The sequence below is a fragment of the Rhamphochromis longiceps genome, linkage group LG18 (genome assembly GCF_057381845.1).
Source record: "Rhamphochromis longiceps isolate RC_006_pf linkage group LG18, R_longiceps_female_GT1.1, whole genome shotgun sequence".
Classification (NCBI taxonomy): Eukaryota; Metazoa; Chordata; class Actinopteri; order Cichliformes; family Cichlidae; genus Rhamphochromis; species Rhamphochromis longiceps.
This window is the reverse complement of record NC_140574.1, coordinates 2,151,617-2,168,101: the sequence shown is the minus strand read 5'-3', so window position 1 is coordinate 2,168,101 and position 16,485 is coordinate 2,151,617. Positions and strand designations below refer to the sequence as shown.

At 50.5% G+C, this 16,485-nt stretch overlaps 1 protein-coding gene across 1 annotated transcript in view; it reads right to left on the bottom strand.

The window, feature by feature from the left end:
- The window catches only part of lamc1 (laminin, gamma 1), a 48,096-nt gene extending 34,880 nt beyond the window's left edge, over positions 1-13,216 (bottom strand). The window contains exon 1 of the mRNA XM_085388798.1: positions 12,568-13,216. Coding sequence (XP_085244924.1) covers positions 12,568-12,943 — 376 coding nt within the window. The 5' untranslated portion in view covers positions 12,944-13,216. The remainder of the gene's footprint in view (positions 1-12,567) is intronic.
- Positions 13,217-16,485: the final 3,269 nt, after the last annotated feature.

The following is a 16,485-nucleotide window of genomic DNA, read 5'->3' as shown; positions in this document are numbered from 1 at the left end:
CTCGCTTTAATAATCCTCTGAAGACGAGAGGACCCGGAGACATGATGTCACCGAGTGAGCTTCACTTTGAACCAAAGAAAATAAAACTGGATGTGAGGGAGATTTCAGTCTCCACACAGCTGCCGCCGCTTCACCGAAGCCTTTTCATTTTGTTTTTATTGATGCGCCAGTCTCGCTTCGCCAAACGCCGCCTGGCTCCTGTCAGGTTTACTGGTGTCAGAGGAGAGCAGCTGGACACGAAGCTCAAACACTCCAACGCACGTCGGCGGGATTAATCGAGAACATCGTGTTCTGTCAGGAGAGTACAGGGGAGAGAAAACATCTGGAAATCTGCTGCAGCTCGCCTTCAAATAAAAACCACATCAGTCGAGACGTAAACAAGCAGAACAATGAGCGAATGAGCTCAGAGCGCCCGAGGACGCTCAGCTACTATCTGCTCATCTGAACAAAGGAGGGGATTATTAAAAAAAACTCATATCCTGCTGAGATCGTCTCTGAGAGCTGATCAAAGATTAAATTAAGCTTCAGCTCTGCCTGCGCAAACACGGAGCCTGGAAACAAAAGCCGGGCCGCTGTTTACAGAAGACGACGGCCCAGGCCTCAGCGGGGACGCGTCAGGACAACAACACCACCCGCGGGTCCTCAAACGCCCAGCAGCTGCACGGCGAGCCAGAGCGCCGGCCGAGCGGCAGCGTCACAACCAGGGCGTGAACGCGCCACGTCTGAACCGTCCGCCTCGTTACTCACAAATACACGTGCTGCTGTGACGACACCGCCATCAGTAAACTGTGCAAAATGGTCACATGGAGCAAACGCAGAACTTAAACAGCTTACATTAGTTTTAATGTTTGACTTTGTGATGTTAGGAATGTTATCTTCAGCTGTGAGTGAAGACGAGACGCTGTAATCTAATCCCAGGAGATTACGGGTCCGCGTGGTCACACCGAGGACGCTGAGGAGAAGATGACCGACTGCGTGCACAGCTCAACATCCTGCCATATTAAATTACACTGATTGTTTTTTGTGTTGGAATAATTTCCATCCACTTTTCACTTTTGGCCACGCCCACTGGCGACAGAGGTTTCCCATCAGCTGCAGCTCTTTCCCTGTGACCCGGAGTTCCACAGACCTGACGTTTCCACAGCCGGGGTTCGAGCTGGAGGGGCGAGGGACCGCCTCTCCATCAGCCGTGTAATTACGCCACTCGAGTGGAAGAAACACGAACAAACAGCCGACGATCGCGTTTCCCGGGACACAGTCAGCTCGCGTGTTTACCCTCAACCTGCTTTGATAACGTTTTACTCTCCCTCGCTATCTGCCCCCTCCTCCCAGGCAGCAGGGCTAAAATTACCCTGCATGCATCTGCTTGTCCCTGTAATGCATCTCTACTTGTTCACAGACTCCACGCCGTCTATAATAAGAGAAACCCCCCCTCCCCCGGGCTCCCTGCTCTCCCTGGGGCGCTGAATCACTTCCTGCAAAGCAAATCTCAGGCTAAGTCCACACTAATGTGGTTTCATTAGAAAACGCATCGTTCTGGCCTCCCGTCCACGCTGAGACGGCGTTTTCCTCAAGGACAAACGCTCACAAGAACGCATACATTTCAAAACGGAGCTGTCCTGTCGCAGTGTGGACGCTCGAAAGCGCAGACTTTCTAAAACGATTAAAACCAGTTAAACAAAGACAGCAGAGGCATTACAGTCGTTTTGATTACTCTCAATTTTGACAGCCCTAAAAAAGATGAATCAGTCTGCACATGCTCCAGAGAGCTTTCCTGCAGATTCTTCAACTCTCACTTGCTTTTGCAGGACTGGAACGTAAGCGTTTGGGCCGTTGCAATGTGCACGCACGACTCTGAAAACGCTAGTGTGGACGCAGCCTCCGAGTCTGAGCAGGACCGGGCCCACCGGGCCCCCTGCCCAGCCTCCCCCCGCTGCTTTAACAAACTCCGGCTCAGTTTCCTCCGAGGTCACAAGCCGCTTCCCTCAGAGCCTTTTCCCATCCTGCTGAATTCCCACAGCAGCTCCTCTTCCCACAGGAGGAAGCACTTTAAGTCAGCTTACAGTCAGGTCAAAGGTCAAAGTTTTCTGACAGGACTGGAAGTTATAACTGTAACCAGACCAGAGTCCATGCAAGAAAAACACGATTTAAAGAGGTCGGCTACGCAAAGTTTCACATCAGCATCAAAACGACGACTGAAATAATCGAATAACGTCTGAAGGCTTTTCAGAGGTTTGGTGCACCTGCGTGTTCACTCAGGTAAATGGCCTGTATTTATATAGCGCTCTACACATCCAGTCATCCACACACTGGACACTGGTGCCACCGGGCCCTCTGACCAACCAGGTACATGAGAGAGAGAGAGAGAGAGAGAGAGAGAGTTATGATGCGGCTGAGGGGAACCAGAAAGTTAAGGGCCACCGACGATGAACGGTTTGATGAACCTGCCAGAATCAGTGAAAACGAGGAAAACATGCACTCTGAGAAAATCTGCACATTTTTATTTCTTCTACAGGAACGAGGGATTACGGAGCAGCTCGGTGCTGCTAAGCTAATGCATTGATTCACTGATGTGCATAAAGTTTAAGCAGCTCTGTGCAAGCAGAGGTTTTGAAGCATTCGGGTTCGTGTTAATGACCCCATCTTTGGGGAGTGGACTCCCAGGGAATTCAGCCCAAGGTCAGAGCAGAAAACCCAACAGCTCTCAGACTCTGCAGGCCTCAGTGAACAGGTTAAAGGTCAAAGACTTCAGGAACAGTGTGCTTCAGGCAGACGAAGCCAAAGGAGAGATGCTTATCCATCAGGCACAAGAAGCAAACTCAGCACGAACAGCTGAGACCATCTGTCAGCGCGGTGCAGGAGCCATCTCCATCTGAGAGGACCTCCTCTGTCCACAGACTCAGAGCTGAAGCTCAACACAAACCGGGTCATCAGCAGCAAAGCTTTCTATCACCGAGACACAAACGTCTTTTCACATTTCTCACCTTTTTTGATGACAAGAGATTTCAGCACAAAATATCTGAAACTCACCAGCTTCTGGCATACTTTGCATTTTAGGACCAGCAGATTTTCCCCCAGATTGGAGGCATTCAAGCTCAGGTCAAAGCATGATGACAAAGATAAAAGAAGAAGATGGAAGAAAAGAGGAGAGAAGATGCGTCTGTCCCGATTCCCCTCGTGTGTCTGCGCTTCCTGTCTAATCCTTTAAAGAAACACGATAAGAGAACAGACATCTTCCCTTCTTTCAGCCTCCACTCTGAACCCGCTCGCTTTATCTGATCTCGGTTTGTTTAGTCTGAGCCAACATGAGCGCATTTATTCCCATTTCTAATCTGACGGCGGGAAGAAAGGCGGAAACTTCACGTGATGGGAGATAACGGAAGTTAAAGGACCAAAGAGGTGATCTGTGACGTTGAGTTTTAAGGACATCCTGAGGTTTCAGGTGAGCAGATGAAACTAAACGCAACAAAAATCCAAGTTTCACAAAGTCACGGTGCATTCAATGACACGTCTGGAATCACCAGCTGCTAAAATCAAGTCATGCAGCGGAAAACCTGCCGGGAAAACGACGACTCCATGAAATAACAAACGCGCTTCATTCCTGGATCTAGGACGAGAGAAACAATCGGAGATTAAAGCTGCTTCAGACGCAGGAACGACCACCGAGCTGCAGCAATAAATCAGCTGCTGCTCGTTGTTATGTTCACGTGCAGTGAAACAGGTAAATCTGCAGCTCCTATAAACTCTCATCAGCTCGTCTCCGGTGGAAAGTATCCGACGTGAAGCTGTAATTACAGCTCTAACTTCCTGTGCGCGCCTGGCGTCACGGCGGAGGTTTGATCCAGATGTGAGTTTAATAACAGCCTGTCGCAGCTTCCACAGTTTAGGAGGTGACAGGAAAAATAAATGCACCGACGAGCTCGTACACGCCGCAGACGACGTCGCACACCGACCATTGTTCAGGTCACAGACTGCCTCCTGAACAGATCCCTTTCAATTCATGCAGAGGGTCAAAACAATCGACATCAAGGGAGAACTTCCTGCAGCCAGCTCAAACCTGATTGGTCGGCAGAATTGTGGGCTGAACAGAGAAATGTTCCCTTTGCTTCAGCTTCTCATACACTTATTTAACTATAGAGAGACATGTGATGAATCAAAACAAACCCCCACAGTCTGCAACTCAAAGCACATCAATCGAACAAACTAAGAATAAAAAGGAAAAAGAATTCGTTTGCGACGCACGGCCGCCTCAGTGTTTGGGACAGGACTGGACTCGCGCTGGTACAGAAGTCCCGCAGTGACCCTGAACGCACCGCAGGCCTTTTAATTAGCGCACAGCAACAAGAATGTGGAGTTTGTACTCTAAAGTGAAGCGCGATGAGTGAACAAACAGCAGGAGAAGAAAAGGACGGCGTTTGTTGTGGGGGGAGGATGGAGGGAGTGAAGGGGGGGGGGGGGGGGGTAAATAAAGACGCTTCAGCAGCTGGAAACAAGCCTGGAAATTTCCAATTTTCAGGATTAAGACATCCAGACTCACTGTGGTGAAGTAATGAGTGAATTCTCAAAGTCCACGAGCACGTCAAAGCAAACGCGGCTGATTCTCAGAGATCAGGGAGACCTGTGGACGTTTATACGCAAATAAAATGAATGAAACAGATCCAGAGAGCGAGCGCAGCTTCTGGTGTAAGACGCCGTTCACCCACACATCGCACTCAATTTAACAGTTTGCACGCTGAAGTTGCTGCTCACAGTCACGGCCTGCAGGACTGCAGGATACTGATCAGCAGTGCCGGTGAGCGAGAATCCTCAGGATCCTCTGACGGCCAACGACAACCTGAGGTGACGGCAGGAGCAGATCGACCGCGGAGACGAGAGAAAACGCAGACAGAGCAGAAATCACAGCAAAACACCCCGAGGGAGGAAGAGGGTGATGGAAACCTGCAGGCTGGATCATATACAAACTCCCTCTGTGGGAAGCAATAAGGGGAATTCCCCCAACTTTGGAATATCTGAATTTCAGGCCCTGGAGCTGAAAGCTGGATGAACAAATAGTTCAGTCTGTTTGTTTGTGTCGGCTGCTTCACCTTCATTAGACCAACACCCCCCCCCCGCCCCACACCCACCCACAGGGCCCAGTTTCTTGTTCTGCACCAACATTTCCTTTTAACCATTTACACGACAGTTTCACAGCTCGCTGGGCTCAGCGGCCAAGTCGCCCTCTGCGGCCAGGTCGCCCTCTGCGGCCAGGTCGCCCTCTGCGGCCAGGTCGCCCTCTGCGGCCAGGTCGCCCTCTGCGGCGTGTTACATGCAAGCAGATGGATTTTAGGTATTCACAGAAACTGTTTCAGAGAAAAGTTACAGACGAATGAGCCAATCAGGAGAGCCCACGGGCTCAGAGTCCGTCCCACCGTCTCTGAGAAAAGAGCGGGAATCACAGAGGGCTAAACATCCAAACATCTAAACATCATCATCATCATCATCATATCTGACACCAAAACGTCCTCAGGACGCCCGACCTCAGCTGAGGCGAGTCCGATCGAGCGGCCGCAGGTTTCTATTAAAATATTGATATTTGGGCATAAACGCAGCATAAACCAAGTTTCTGTCACAGGCGGCTGAGACGCCGGCCCCTCCCCCAACACCGCCGCCTCCTCCACGTTAGAAAGCAGAGCGGAGGTTTGTGGGTTTGGAGGAGCCGAGGCCTCCTGCCTCTGATCTCCTGATAGGATTCATCCTGTCTTTGATGGAGGGGGATGGGAGCTCATCCCAGACTGTTTAGGTCTGAGGAAAAGTCTGAATTCCTGAGATGACTGACGGTTCAGAGCTGAGGGTGACGCTGCCGAGGAAGAGGAGGAAGTGCGGTTTCTTAATGCGATCTGAGGCAGCAGCCGGCTCGAGGTGACTCATATCAGGCAGCGCGAGACGGCGCCTCGGGCTCCAGACTTTGATTAATCCGTCCGGAGTCGTCAGAGCAGCTGCTCGGCAGGCGATTTAAGAGCAGCTAAAAGACTTTCTGTTAATGAATGCAGAAGAAAACACACGGCGAAGGACGGCGTCACGGACCCGAATGTCAGCCAGTGCTTCCTGTCACACAGCCAGCCCACTTTGACCTTTAAACTGTGGAGACGTAGAAACGGTGTGAATGAGGCTTTCAGACACACGGTGGGTAAAGCTTCCTCAGCGCGCAGCTGCTCCTCCATGTTTGTCCCGACCAATGAAACGCTGCAGGTGAATGTGCGGGGGTCACGCACGTGGATATGACATCACACCACGTCCGAACATCACGGAGCAGAAACTCGTGTTGTTCTGTTATAGAAGGACGGCAGCAGAATTCAAATATTCAGGTATTTGTTTCAAACTATGGACAGACAAAGCTGACCCACCTCTGAGAGGTCAGAGGTCAGAGGTGGCCAGATTCGATAATCCTGTGGATGCTCACATTGATTTTTCTTCCTGCTTCTCACACTGAAGCTTTTCTTTTGTCTCGTACGAGCAACGTGAATCTGGACAAACGCCAGTCGAGCAGGCGGCCCGGCCAATGGGAAGAGAAGCCGTTTGACTGAGAGCACCAACTGTGTCGCTACACCGCCCGGCTGGAAATCACATCCAGAATAATAAACACAGCTGACAACTGTTGCTTTCCAGAATAATAAAAGTCAATCACTCCCCCAAACAGAAACGGTGCGAGGAGGCGATCACGTGATTACAGCCCCGAGGTTTGAAACCACGTCCCATAAAAACCTGATTAAAGACACTTTCAGTGTGGAAGCCTCTCAGCTGCCGCTTCCCTCTGAGGGGAAATGTTTTCCCGTCTTATCTGCAGCAGACGAGTCACCTTGACTTTCAGCCCGAGACGTCGGCGCTTCGGCTTTAAGCTCCAAGGTTACGAGATATCAGATGGGCCCTAAACGCCTCGCCTTTCAACCTCGCAGACTCGCTTCCTTTTTGACCGCCGTCTCTGCCGATTATTTATCCTCTAAAGTTTCAAACTCACCTGGATTACAGCCAGCGTTGGCTTTAATCCAGCTGACAGAAACTGCAGTTCCTGTGCCGTCCACCAGAGGCTCCAGCAGCGCGTCGGTGGCCACAGACTCAGCTGTAGATGTGACAACTCTATGAAACCCATCTGTTTAAACAGGATCAGGGCTTAAAGTTTGGATTCTTAGGGGCGTGGCCTGTTTGACTGACAGGTAAATGGCGACACAGGCGGCTGTAGCTGCTAGCTGTCTGCTAGCTTCACCAGAACTGGACCTCTGCAGCGTGTTTGTGCTGTTGGAGCATTTTTAATGAGTTTTTTTATTGTCTGAGCTCTGCAACTTCACCACCCAAAGCTCACAAATGATTCAACATCTCATTTAACTGTGAAAACTAAACTTCAAGAACATGTTTAACACAAAGGATGGTAAAGTTCTGCTGTTGGAGGTCATAAGGTCTTCAGATGACCATCTCTGCAGTCCAATCAGACTCCAGGGAGAAAAACACTCATTTTAGCTGAAACAGTTGAGCCTGAGAGGCTCGCAGCACAAACATCAACCCAATAGAGGCACCTGCAGCTTCCACGCAGAGCGACGCGAAGGCTTCAGTGTGTAAAGGCTGTTATTCAAACAGGAAGAGGTAAAAACACCAGACGGCTGAACTGCGCTTCACCGCTGACCTCGTCCACAGCAGCAGATCAAGCTTCGCTTCAAAGATCCAAACTCTTTGGGATTAAGTTAAAGAAAGCGAGTTTCCTTTAAGACCAGCGGCCTGAGCGTCACATGCAAACAGCTGGCCTCGCTCCGACCTTCTGGGGAGGGGTCCGTTACTCGCTTCAGTACCCGAGCGTCTCTTTGAAGTCTGAACATGGACGCCGAACATCAGTGAATTCATCAAAAGATGAAAAACTCAGGAATCTTCAGAAGCAGGAGGAAGATTTAAACTTAACCTGTGACTCTGAAGAAACACCTGACGGGGGTTTAAACGCCTCAGGCCGACGTCTGCCACGAGGCCGTCAGACCAGAGGGACCAGAGGGGAAATTTAAAGGTAGTGGAGGGTTAAGGGTGGCTTTGGGCTGGAGGTCTCTCTCATCAGCTGCAATGAGCCAGCAGCCATCGTCCAGCTGTGCAGCTCTCGTAATTGCTCCACATCCCAGTTTCCCACGCTGCGCTCATTCCTGAGACGCCAAACAATGCCCCCCTCCCCCTCACTCAGCCCCAGCCTGGTATGATTTGCAACAGCTGGACACTCCAGAGGAAGAAAAACGTCTTTTGATGGCACTGTGGGTTTTCCCACAGTGCACTGCTCTCTGACTCACAGCGAACAGACGCCTCACACATCAGCTGCTGTGGAGCGATCATCATCATCGTCATGTTCAGCCGAGGATCATCAGATCCAAAACGCAGCCAACTCCCAACATCTGGATGTTTGGTCTGCAGTGTGAAAGAGCTGGGGTGGTTCGGCATCCTGGGTGAGGCGTCTCACGTCCAGGAATCGGACCCGGGAGACAGATTTTATTTCTCGGCTGGTTAGGACCGCCTCAGCGTCCCCTCAGAGCAGCTGGAGGAGGTGGCCGGGGAGGTCTGCATATCTGCTGCTCCCACAACCCCGAAAACGTCAGAACAGATGAGTCATTATGAATGGGGGGGGGGGGGGGATCAATGGTGGGAAGAAGTGGAGGTGGGACACCAGAGCTGGTGTCTCAGATTCTCTGATGCACCCATCACCTGGCTCCAAATCACAGCCACAGAATTTAGTCGCACACGTGCTTTTATTTTGACAGGATTCTTTACACCCTTCCTGTGTCTGACTTCCTGGCCCCCTCACCTGCTCTGGGCACCGCGACGCACCTTCCACACTTATGCCGGGTACACACAGGGAGCGCCCAGGAGGAAACAGCGGTACTGAACAGGCCAATCACAGCCATCGTGGACCGCGTCGCCCATTTTTCTCCTGAAGCGCCCGACAGGTGACGGCACGCGGTTTCAGAGGGTCTGCGATAAATGAGACCTACACTGAAACTTTCACTCCAGGCTCAGAAAAGCTTTTCTAAAACAGCGCTGCTCATCTCGCCATGGTAACCACCAATCTCTGCCACCACAATAACCACAGAAGAAGAAGCGACAGCGAGTGACACCAAAAGCCAACCGACACTTGAAACCTCAGACATTCAGTAAATGTTGTTTCAATAATAGCTGGAAGCCGGTTTGGTTTCAGCTAGAAGGAAGTTTCCGATGTGGCGGGGGAGGGGGGGGGGGGGGGGTCACATTAATATTCAGCTCTTCACAGCAGAGGAATGTGGAGGGTTTGGAGGAGGAGCCTTCGTGTACGTTAGGTCATCGTGTACTGAACAAACTCAGACAGACGTGATAAAGTTCGTTTAATCAAAACGTGAAGAACCGAAACGTTTCTCCCTCAGTCTGTTACAGAAACCCACAAAGCTCTTCTTTGACCAGACTTCATTCAATTTTTGGTTAATTCTACATCAAACATTTGCCGTCAGCCTGTCCTGTGAAGTCCTCGTGCTGGTGAATCCAGATAAATGAGGGGCCCCTCTGCATCCATCTGCACGGGGTGTTCCTCTTTGTGGGTCTTTCATGTCACCCTCATCGAGTCGGGACATGTCGCTTTCCCGCTGCAGACGCACTGCAGCACATCAAAGAGTCCCCACACACACTCACGCACACACACACACACACACACGGGTTTCCTGAGATTAAGCTGCAGCTTTATCATCCGCACACTTTAAACTCATTCGCAGGTTTAGAGATGAAACACGAGCGCGCTGCGAGCACTCGCCTGCGTCTTCACCGCCTGCGTTACAGCACGAGCTGATTTCTAATCCTCTGCTCAGATTTCACTTTTGCACAAATTGAAGCTCATTCACTTAAATTTGCTCCACCTGTGAAACAGCTCAACGAAGCAGCACCTGACGTCGTTCACGCGCTCTTTACAGGCTTCGGTAAGAAGATTAGGAGTGATGTTACTGCAGACATTCAGCTGACTCTTCCTGAACCTTTAATATCACGCTCCATAAAGTGAAGCATCAAACCTGCTCTCAGCATGAACATGAAGGACCTGATTCTGTGTTACAGCCAAAGCTGAAGTGAAGACTCGCACTCGTAACGTTGAGCAGAGATGACTCGGACAGTTCCTCTGCTCCGTCTGAGCTTCCTGTGAGAAACGATTGTATTTAGGAGATCGGATCAGCAGGAAATGACCTCTTCACTCTGCGTTCAGGAAACTCAACGAGCTGTTCAACCATCAACAAACAGCCACGCGATGACTTCCTGAGAGATTAAAACCTGAGAACCGTCAGCGCGTCCTGAGGTTCGGGCGGGACCGCGGCAGAGCGCGAGCACTGACTGACTGACTGGTCCTCGATGCAGCGCCACGTGAACCGGATCTCCGACTGCTGAGGGCGTCTCGAGCAGAGGAGTGACCAGCACCACCAGCTGCTGATGGTGTAGGTGGAGACGGGACTCTCTGTGGAAGGTGCTGGAAGCAGATGTGTGTCGAACTCCAGGCCTCGAGGGCCGGATGTGATTCAGGTGTGTTGACCCAGGGTGAGATCTAAAACCTGCAGGACACCGGCCCCCGAGGCCTGGAGTTGGACACCCCTGGTTAACAGACGTGCACGCCGGTGCGCTCGTGGACTCATGTGTCCGTCAACCAGCAGCACGCCGACCTTCACAACTTCTTCGAGACTCCTCAGTAACACCCTGGAGGCTCAGCTGGGGGCGCTCAGGTGCTCACTGCCTGCTTTCTTTACATGGATCCCTGGACTGCACCGATCTGTGCCACAATGACTTCACACACCTGAAAGCAGCAGAGCTCCGATCACGCAGCGCCGCGGGCCGAGAGAAGGCGGCGTGTAATTAAGGCAGCAGCACCTGAGGCCACAAAGAGCCCAGCTCAGCTCCAAGCAACGGCATGACCGAAGGCCTCAGGAATGTGGAGCACTGTTAAAAACAGAGGAGGCCTCAGGCGGCAGAAATAGACAGGTATTTTTAAAAGGCCGAGTCAGGAAGACTGAGACGACTTCCAGCAGACACAGATCATCCTGACAGATCTTACAACAGCTCAACCCAAACCTTTCACTTCACATTCAGACGCACAGCAGCGACAGGAGGCAGCTGGGAGCGTTCTCCTGCACCTCACAGTTGGTGCATACTTCCTGTCAAATCAGAAAAAAATGCTCTTCAGGGTTAAACTTTTTCATCTAGCTTGAAAATATGCCAACATGAAGCGCACGCAGACTGAAGGAGGGCTGATGCAGAAGAAACGCAGCGATGCATAAATGACTGAGCTCATGAGCTGCAAGAGCTCAGCTGCAGTTTATTTACGTCATCCTGTTTAAACAGGGAGGATGAATATTCCCGGGGGAAGCAGGAGATGCGGCTGAAAGAGGTCAAAATAGACCCTGAGCATGTCTGAGAATCATAAACACCAACAACTGAAGCCAGTGCTGGTGGTGCGTTCAGAGGCGGCTGGGACACCGAGCTGCCAACTCAAACCATGAGCGAGCAAATGGCACAGACGTGATGGAGACCCAGCACGAGCTCCACCTGCTTTCAGTCAGGTCAGAAAATAGCTGCGACCCCCCCAGACACACACACACACACACACACACACACACACACACACACACACACACACACACACACACACACACACCTCTGATTCCAGCGCCATCTTAAAAAATAGAACTCAAGTAAATACAAGTAGAATGTCATCTCTGACCCTGTTTGACGTCATACTGCCAGAAAACAGTCTTCTCTCCTGTTGAAGAAAGTCTCACCAGACTCCGTAGAAAATTCCACAGATTTAAATGTTCCCGGAGCCTTTCCACCTCTCACAGCTGTTCAGCGCGCTGCACTTAGAGCAGAAGCGCCAAGTTTATAGTGTAATTCTATTAAACAGAGAGTGCTTTGATGTGCTGACTGAGGCCGAATAAAAGAGAGGGACCCGCAGATGTGTGTTTGTGTCGTTTCGTGTGGCAGTTTTAACAGAAAAGAAAGAAACACGAAATTTACATTTTTAGGGGGGTTCGGCTCAGCGGAGAGGAGCGTGCAGGGGGTCAGACTGAGTAGAAAGTTTGAGTACACGGTGGTCACGTATGCCTCTCTTGTTTCTGACTGTTTGAAGCCATATCAGGTAATCAATCTCCTCCAGAGTTTCGCAACTTCTTTATTTCCCAGCCAGACTCCATAGAAAATTACACTACTTTAACTTTTCCATCCAGTTTGCTTCCACCGCAGATTTTCCATCTGCTTTGGAATGTGAGGACGTGCATTCAATTCGTGAAACAAACACTTCTCCAAACACACACACAGAGCTCACTGAGCTGCCCTCGGACCTAAAGCGCAGAAACTCGCAACACTAAATATGGGATTCCGTGTAAGACTGTGTGGTTTGAGTGTTTTGACTGTAAGCCGAATGAAAGACTGACTTATCCAGATGCGTAAACATTTGTGTCTGTGTTGGTTTGTGCAGCTGTTTTCAGCGGGGAGGAAAGAAAAGCTTAAATGTGGAGTTTCTTAAAGGAGGTTCGGAGCGGAGGTGAGCGCGAGAGGTGTTCGGGGTCTTACCGAGGTGCAGGGTGAGGTTGATGGAGTTCGGGTACTGAATCCCCGCCAGCATGGTCTGGCTCTGCCACCAGGTAGTGTCCTGCTGGTTGTTGTAGTCGGTCAGGTACGCGGCGCCGTGGTGGTTCCGCGGGTCCCGGGCGTCGCAGATGTGGCACGACTTGGTGACCCCAGTGGCGCCGGTCTGCACGCAGTACTCCTCGGGCGGAGAGCCGCAGGTATTGGTGGCCACCACCGTCACGTTGAAGGCAGCGTTGACGAACTCGGGCATGCAGCGCTGCGGCCGGTCCCGCTCGTCCGAGCACTCGTCCATGGCAGCGCGCACGCACAGCGCCGCCGCCCAGCTCAGAGCCACCAGAGCCCGGATCACACTCGGCATTTTTCCTGCCCCCTCCGTCCTCCCTCACGATCAGAAGACTGCGCGCGGCTCCCTCGCGAACTCTCCTTCAACTTTTCAGAGTTTGCAGAAACTCCCCGGTTACCGACATGAACCGTCTCCGGGCAGCGACTGAAGCGTAGGGCGGGTGTCTCCGTCCCGGCCGCCTCCGCAGCTCGTGTCCGGCTGTGCTGTGTACTGTGTGGGGGTGTGCGGGTCTGCGCTCGGCCTCAGCTCTTTGTGTCCGCCGCCGCCATGCAACAAACTCCAGCAGGAAAAGACGAGAGTCCAGACTACACCCAGTGCGCTACTGCGCAGCTCCGAGGCGCAGAGGACCCTCCGCCACTTCCGTCACAAATCTGCAGAAAAATCCTCGGAAATCACAGCGCGAGCCACTTTTTCACCTGCACACGTCCCGCAGGTGAAAAAGACCCAGAAAAGGCGGTGGACATGAAATCATTTCAGCATTTACAATAAAAACGCGCTTATCTGACCCAAAGAGCAACTTTGAAGCGCTAAGAACAGAGTAAAGAGTTAAATAAGATAAGATAACCTTTATTAGTCCCACACGTGGGAAATTTGTTTTGTCACAGCAGGAAGTGGACAGTGCAAAAGTTATGAGGCAAAAATTAGAATACAATAAGAATAAATACAGTACACAGCTGTACAGAATAGAATAAAATACTATATACAGTAGAATAAAATAAATATACAATAAGATAAAAATAGAATACAAATACTATATACAACTGAGTAAAAATACAACGATGACAGAAAGGATTATTGCACTTAGTATTATTGCATATGTATGGATGTGTGTGTTTGATCAGTTAAAGTCTTTATTATGGAGTCTGACAGCAGTGGGGAGGAAAGACCTGCGAAATCTCTCCGTCCCACACCGTGGGTGCCGCAGTCTCCCACTGAAGGAGCTGCTCAGTGCTGTCACAGTCTGCTGCATGGGGTGGGAGACGTTGTCCAACAGGGATGACAGCTTAGCCGCCGTTCTCCTGTCACTCACCACCTCCACTGGGTCCAGAGGACATCCTAGAACAGAGCTGGCCCTTCGGATCACCCTGTTCAGTCTCTTCCTGTCCCCAGCAGAGATGCTGCCGCCCCAGCAGACCACACCATAAAAGATAGCAGAAGCCACAACAGAGTCATAGAAGGTCTTCAGGAGTGGGCCCTCCACTCCAAACGACCTGAGTCTCCGCAGCAGGTACAGCCTGCTCTGCCCTTTCCTGTAGAGGGCGTCTGAGTTATGAGTCCAGTCCAGTCTATTGTTCAGATGAACACCAAGGTACCTGTAGCTGTCCACAGCCTCAATGTCCATACCCTGGATGTTCAGTGGTTGCAGTGGAGAATGCTTGTGCCTGCGGAAGTCTACCACCAGCTCCTTGGTTTTACTGGCGTTGATCTGGAGGTAGTTCAGCTGGCACCAGTCCACAAAGTCTTGGGTCAGACCTCTGTACTCCTTGTCGTCCCCATCAGTGATGAGGCCGACTATTGCAGAGTCATCAGAGAACTTCTGCAGGAAGCACTGGGTGGAATTGTGGGAGAAGTCTGCAGTGTAGATGGTGAAGAGGAACGGAGCCAGAACCGTTCCCTGTGGGGCCCCCGTACTGCAGACGACCCTGTCCGACACACAGCCCTGAGTCCTCACATACTGTGGTCGGTCGGTGAGGTAGTCCAGGATCCAGGTAGTGAGGTGATGGTCCACTCCAGAGTTCACCAGCTTGTCCTTTAGAACCGAGGGAAGAATAGTGTTGAAGGCACTGGAGAAATCAAAGAACATGATTCTCACAGTGCTTCCAGCGGTCTCCAGGTGAGCGAGGGAACGATGTAGGAGGTGAATGATGGCATCATCCGCTCCAATGCCAGGCTGGTAGGCAAACTGAAGTGGGTCCAGTGATGAGCTTGTTAGGCGCCGAAGCTGAGCCAGGACCAACCGCTCCAGGGTCTTCATCAGGTGGGATGTCAGAGCCACCGGCCTGTAGCTGTTGAGGTCCTTGGGGCGTGAAGTCTTATATTCAGGTCAAACACGAGTCTGACGAACAGCAGATCACCTGACCTCTCTTCTTCATCTTAACAATTTCACTTATTCATCAACACGGGCGGACATTAAGTCTGTGTGTCCTGGGGTGGGTGGGTGAGGGGGAGTGGGCCTTCTCTAAACATTCCCAGGTGTTTTCCGGTGAAGGTGAGATTTTATTATTTTTAATAGAAGGAACATCTTCACTTATTTAAAGACAAGAACACAGACGTCAGACACCAGAGGTTTGTGTTAACAATCCAGATCCAGACTTTGTGTAAGCTGAGCTCAACAAAGCCTAAACCCCACTCAGAGAAGTTAATCCAGACTTCCTGCTTCAGGCTCTGAGCGAGCTCCAATAAAAGGTCGTTTTTGACTCTTCTGCATGTTTCTGGATGTTTGAGGTGATGTCTAACGCAGTCACAGTCATCACCACAGAAACAGAAACACAGAGAGCTTCTCCCAGCTGCTGTGGCACATTTCCACAGCAGACCCTCTCAGGGACCTGCGCCCCGTCCTTGTCTCAGACAGGACCTTTTGCACATTTAGTTCACGTGTTCAGCACAGAGCCACGTCTAAAGGAAAACCACCGAACCTTAAACTGCGACTTGTATCAGTGGAGTTGGTGCAGCACGACTGGCACTCTGAGATTAGAGGAACTTTGAGATTTGCGTTAAATCCTCAGAAAAATACAGAGTCTGGTTTGTGGGGTTTTCTCTGAGGCGCCTTCAGACTCTCTTGACTTGAAAATGTAAATTTTTTTCTTGAGCTTCTCCTGCAGAGAATCCACGACAGCAGCTCTGCAGGACTCGGCTGTTTTCACTCACAGCACATTCAAAATGATCGTTAACTGAGTAAAACACAGAGGACACAGATAAACACCAGCCCAGAAAATAAGATAAAGAAAAACATGTTAAATTAATATATTTTAAAAAAAATGAATAAGTAAGAAAGTAAGTAAAGTTCATTTAGCGCTTTTCACAGACAGTCACAAAGATTAAAATAAACAGTACAATCAATGGACATTATACACAATGTAAAAGGTTTAAATGTAAATTAAAAATGTGAAGAATATAAAACACGTAGATCAGCAAAAGGCTTGTTTAAACAGAAAAGTTTTAACTGCTTTTTCAAAGAATCCACGGAGTCAACCAAACGTAGAGTGATGGTAAACTGTTCCACAGCCGTGGTGCACAGACTGAAAGGCTCTGCCCGCTTCGGTCGTGTTCGAGGAACAACCAACAGACTCTGCGTCTGTGCGCGTGGACGACGAGCAGCGTATTTTGTAAGAAGCTCGGATGAATAATCTGGGGCCGTTTAGTGCTCTGTATGTTAAAACAAGAATTTTAAAACGAATTCTAGAATCTATTGGGAGCCAAAGTAAAGAATATAAGACGGGAGCTAGAACGAGTTCGTGGGCTGGCTGCTGCGTTTTGTATCACCTGGAGGCGAGACAGAGATGACTGATCCAAGCTGGTGAACAGGGAATTACAGGAATCTAAATGCATGAATGAGT